Genomic DNA, 5,794 nt, shown 5'->3' on the forward strand with positions numbered 1-5,794 from the left:
AACATGCATTCATGATTACTCAAGATTTAGACCGATCTACTATTGACTATCTTTATGATATGAATTAGGTCTTTATAGTAAACGGTAAGTTTGATAAGGATAGTTTTATTCATATCGGTCATTGTCATATATAATCTCTATTATATACAACACCTCCACTTAGATGTCATGCTACATCAGTAATCTGAATTGAGATTACTTGCACCGAATAACTGGCAATCAGTGAACCGCACTAGCAACCATTGATAAATGATTCCTAAACTTTAATATGTTTCTGAGTGTTTGATTCATGAATAAGTGATCTTAATTCTCCGTACAACTACAAGTCACAGTCTCATGTATGAATAAGAAATTTTTTCATATTTATATATATATATAAATTATTCAATATTCAATATTAATAATTTAATATTCATGCATATATCAAAACGTTCAACTCTTATTAATAATAAGAAATTATAGACTTTTTCAGTGTATAAATCCTAACATAGACTCTATCTAAAATTGCTGAACATATATTTAGCTGTTGAGTTTATTAAGACCAGAACAACCTACTACTACAACAGGGCTACTAAAACTCAAATGTAAAGCCAGAGGTGGATGATTGTTATGTTGGGCTATACATTTTTAGACACTCCTATGAGAACTAATTCCTATTCCTTGCTCGTTCAAGACATGAACTTACATGTCATAACATAATTACCAAATATTCTATTATGATAGTTGAGACTTTTCATTGTGAGGCTACTTTTATATGTAGGCTACTACTCATTCGAGTAAGGTACCGAAAAGAGAGATAGAGACAAATCAGAGTTGAGAGAGAGAGAAAGAAAAGATTCATTTTTAGGGTTGTAAATGGAGAGACTAGTGTGTATGGTTTAGTCCTCTCAATGTGAGATCTTTTGTAATTGAGGCGAAGCTTCACGAGTGTATTCTACAACTGCGTATACTATTTTTGGTGTAATACTCTGGTTTGATGTATCAACAATATTATCAAGCTATTAGAGGTTGTTTCTGGCCATGGAGTAAGCAAGATAACACATTGTTATCTTTTTTCGAACCACGTAATATCGTCTCCTTTTGTTATTACTTTGTAATCAATTCTTTAACTATTTCATTTTAATTTTTCAATCGATTTTGCATTGTTGTTGTTCTTGTTGAGGTATTTTTCATAACAAACTTGACTCGGCTCACCCACCCATTGACGCAACCAATGTAAATTACACCTGACTTTAAGTTATAAATCAAGTCTTTGAGTGCCAAAACATCTCCCTTTCTGATTCTCTCTCACCTACCAAGTACATGGTTGTTACGCGCTGCTATGGTTGTTGTGGGCCCAAATCACTCATTGATGGGCATAGCAGTCGCCTCAAAGGAAGAGTTCATAACACATCTTATATTTTAAAATAGATGATATAATTAGTATGTTGTATAAAACTTTTTGTGATGAATTTTGCCTTTTAGGGTAATAATTTTTCTAATATTTCTTACATTGGTAAGAGAAATATTTATATATATAAATATAAATATATATATATATATAAATAGAGAGATTAAAATGTCATTTAGCTTCTCAGTATTTTTTTTTTCTTACTCTAACTATATTAACTGAAATTCATTAGTTATGATCAACTAATTACATAGAGATCGAAAATCTTAAGGTGTTAAGCGACACAAAATGTATATTTTGATCCAATAAATAAAATAGAAAATTACAAACTAATTACAGAGAGCCAGGTGATTAAAGTATTGAGCACTTTAATGTACTAAATAGTAAATAGCTATGCTCAGAATATTAACTTAATAAATAAAAATATAGCATTGCTATTGAGCACTCGTGGTGTCTCACTTTCTATAGGTGGTGCCCTACGATTGGTTAGCGATATTCTCTAAAAACTATTTTCTTAAATTATATAGAAAAACTCGATATTTAATTACACTAATAGTGATATGACACCAAGAAAGATGCTAGACAATAATAGTGCCTTTTAGCCCGGGGCGGACGTAGGTTATCATATGAAGAGGCCATGGCCCCCTTAGAATATATTATATGTAATTGGTTTCTTTTGATAATTAGTATAAGGTGACTTCTAAAATTATAAATATGATATGTTCGATAGATTTAATTTTACTTATTTATATTTTATGAAATTTTATTTGCTTCATTTTTTTTTTCTTTTAAGATATTATTTTTCTTCTTTAATAATATTAGTTTGTTTTTGCAAGATATGCCACTTTAGATTTTTCCAATTATATACAAAGTGATAATTTTTATTCTTATTTTTTTCAATTTTTATAACTACCACGAAGTGATTTTTTTCAATTATGAAGATAGTGAAGACTACACTCTCTAACAACATAAAATGAATTATTAAGTGATTATTTTTTTTTGTGTATATTAAAAGAGAAATCGCCAAAAATTTCATAAAATTAAATTCACTCGATGACTTTTATAATATGCAAGAAAGACGTTCTATATTTTAATTTTAATTATAAATCTAATAAAGGATATTTACGACAAAACTTCCTTAATATTTACAGTTTTATTACACGTATGATCCTAGTTATAAAAATAGCGGCAAAAGTATCTTATTTACAATTTGATTGGAGTTGTACCCTTAAGTGTCAACTCAAAAACACATAGTGATATATTATTGGATAACATATTAAAACTTAATATCCTATTTTTTAATTAAAAAATATACAAATTTGAATGAAAAAACGAAATTAATTTATCTTTAATTAGATAAATAAAAGTTTTTTTTAAAGAAAAATTTAAAGGTATTTTTTTTATTTAATATATGACCCAATACTCTGTAATTAGATATTTTTGAGTTGGCACTTAACGAGCTTAGTTGATATTTAAAGGTACGACGACAATAAAAATTATAAAATAAAGTACTTTTGCTAACATTTTTTTTTATTACAGCCATATGTGTAACAGCTACCAATGTGATATCTCAAGAAAAAACAACTACCAATGTGAAATTTTACTACAAATATCCTAATTTAATAAAGTAATTTTGAAATATTTATCACTTAAATTTATAATATAAATTGCCGGCTAATTTTTTATCCTGCTACGCCCTGCTTTTAGTTTTAGCAATTTTCATAAAAATACATAGACTATAAAATGTCCAATTATACACGCTCCCCATTGGTACATAATTTTGATGAAATTGATTATCTTCAAAGAATAAGAAAAATATAAAAAGAAAAACACGAACAATTATTTCAATTAAAAGAAAAAAGAAAGGAAAAACTCATTTTATGTTCATCTTATATTTTCTTACGTCATAACATGCACTGAATGTTGTTGACTTACTTCAACATCCTCGTCAACGCCACTCACAGGGGAGCCTCCCTCAACACCACCATAAACGACGACAGGATTCTCTTTCACATGCCCTGCCCTACGAGCCCCTCCTAAATCGCTAACGTTTCCAAATATCAAAACGATAACTGCGAATATTGCTGTCCAGAACCCGAGCCCAAACGAAATGCCAACGTTTCCAGGATTGGTGGACGCCGCCGTAAAACCTGCCAAGGAACCCAAAACTTTGACCCACACGAACCAAGTAGAGAAAACTCCTTCTTTCCCAGGAGGCGAACAGTCCATTATCAGGACTCTAGAGAAAGCGTGCAAAATCCCAGTTGAGGTCCCCTGAATCGCTGCAAAAACTAGAGCGTGATGCGTCTTCCAGTGCTTTCTTCGGAATGCAAATCCCAATCCTGACATAGCCGCTGTCAAGAAGAATCCGAGGACTTGCATTTTGACCGCGTTTGCTTTGACCAAATGTTGAATCGGGTGGAGAATCGGGAGTGAGATTAAGGGGAAGAGGAAGTAGGCTAGCCAGAAATAGAGCAAAGATTTCGGCGGGAGACAGAGATCTCCCACGAGGAAAAGCACGACTCCAGTGAAGATGGTCATGGTTGAGGCTGAGGAGAGGAAAACAGCTGCGAGGGATCCTATAGCGTGAGGGAATTTTAGAATGGAAAAGGTGTGGCGAGCGTAAGATTTGGGAGTTATGGCGTGGGTGTCTCTGTTTGAGGTTACGAAGTGGAACATTCCGAGTAGCCATTTGAGGCCACTGAAGATGGAGACGATCGAAAGGCTCATGAACTCTTCGTTCTCTCGTAGCATGTGGAAAGTGAAGGAGGATATGGCAGCAGCGCCTAGTGATCCAGCTGCGGTGGAAGCGAGGGAGAGCCACCCTGCAGCCGCGCGGCGAAGAGGGAACTGGGGTCTGCGAAGGTTTGTACCTGTGAAACCACGGACCATGATGCCAAGGTGACGGGTGTGGTAAGCTGCGGGGATGGTGCTGGCTGCAACGATGGCTGCTATGTAAGGAGGGAAGATCCAAACTGTACGAAAGAAACCGGCGGGGAGACAAAAGATGGCGCCGACGACTGTGGCAGCCGTTGCTATGATGTATTGGCGTGGCCCGCGGTCGAGTGGAGTGGAGAGGATTCCGAGTATTGGTGCTGCCAGAACTAGGCCGATGGCCCAAGAGATTGATGTCCATTCTAGTGGGGAGTACTTGGAGCTTTGTACTGTTATGGTTTTGTTTGTGAGTCTGGTGTACCTGCAAATATTTTTATATAAAATAACATAGTTAAAATGGTCTCACTTAATATAATTGTGAAGATTTAATAATGATAATTACGTAAAGAAAATTTACAGGGAAATTTCGTATATGTATTCCATGGCTGATCATTCGCCCAATAACATTCGTAGCACTTGCATAAATATGCATATCCTAGATATATAGTCCCATTTGAACGATGAACACGTCAGCTTTTAATTTTATTTACTAAATTTTGAGAAAAGTCGTGATGTGGAAACTTAAATTACTAATAATATATCTGATTCAATTCTATCATCACAATCTCATTTCTCGATCATGCCATCATATAATCAACATTCTTTATTTGTTTCTGGCATTCTTCAAAACATTTGTAGAGGCCTTTTTTTTATATGTATAAAAGATTACTAATTATTGTTGAATAAATTAATTAATTTTTGTATATATAGTAGTTTTTCATGGGGACTAAAGGGAGTGAAAAGTAATTATAAATAATAATAAAAGAAAAACTCACAGTAGCATTTCCTTGTAAGTACAAATGCTCCCTTTGTCATTTAAAACTTGCAAATTAGCCTTATCATTAATATTTTGCGGCATGGGGGAAGCGATGCCGCTAATAATGAGTGGGAAAACAATAGGAATGAGAACAGTATGAATGAAGTAGGAGCAAAGGCCATAGAAACACCACCCAAACACCTCCAACTTCCCTGGCTTCTCTTCATGCCCCGCGTATGCCTCATACGCACTTCTGGCCCTCTCCATCTTCATCCCGGCATCATGCACGTCATTATTAATAACATTACCAATAGTAGGAGTAGTACCATTACCCCCATGAAATGGTGGCTGGCCTCTTTCCACCACAGCTTGATCTCGATGATCATCACTACTTATTGCACTATTGATCTCTTGGTCTGCCATACTAAATTATTGTATATATAATTAATAATATGGCTGAAGTATAGCTTGTTTTGATCTCAAGGGAGATAGATAAATCAAGTATTATACAAATTAAGCTATAGCTAGGATAGTCATTAGAGAATAATGGTAGAGCCAATAATGATTAAGAGGAGAGCTTGGTAACTATATGGAGTGATGGTAGTGATGGGGGAAGGTTGAGGACCGCATGGCCTATTACCAGCTGTGCGAAGACACCGAAGAAGGGTTCATGACAAGCCTCATCGGTAATTCCATTTATTGGTGAGTTATAT

At 34.4% G+C, this 5,794-nt stretch overlaps 1 protein-coding gene across 1 annotated transcript; it reads right to left on the bottom strand.

Annotated features, from left to right (window-relative positions):
* Nucleotides 1-3,134: 3,134 nt before the first annotated feature.
* LOC115717759 (uncharacterized) lies at nucleotides 3,135-5,504 on the bottom strand. The gene is made up of 2 exons (XM_030646735.2): nucleotides 5,101-5,504; nucleotides 3,135-4,586 (listed from the first exon to the last, which is right to left on the bottom strand). Exons 1-2 carry the CDS (start codon nucleotides 5,502-5,504, stop codon nucleotides 3,290-3,292), a joined length of 1,701 nt encoding a protein of 566 aa, XP_030502595.2. The 3' UTR covers nucleotides 3,135-3,289.
* Between the last annotated feature and the right edge of the window lie 290 nt (nucleotides 5,505-5,794).

This window comes from Cannabis sativa, chromosome 5, assembly GCF_029168945.1.
Source record: "Cannabis sativa cultivar Pink pepper isolate KNU-18-1 chromosome 5, ASM2916894v1, whole genome shotgun sequence".
In the NCBI taxonomy this organism is placed as follows: Eukaryota; Viridiplantae; Streptophyta; class Magnoliopsida; order Rosales; family Cannabaceae; genus Cannabis; species Cannabis sativa.

What these genes read in the sequence shown, in the direction of transcription:
- LOC115717759 (XM_030646735.2), bottom strand. Translation starts at nt 5,504, where the DNA reads ATGGCAGACCAAGAGATCAATAGTGCAATAAGTAGTGATGATCATCGA. An exon ending in ACTTACAAGGAAATGCTACT is followed by an intron (nt 4,587 to 5,100) that starts GTGAGTTTTTCT and finishes AAATATTTGCAG; the next exon opens with GTACACCAGACTCACAAACA.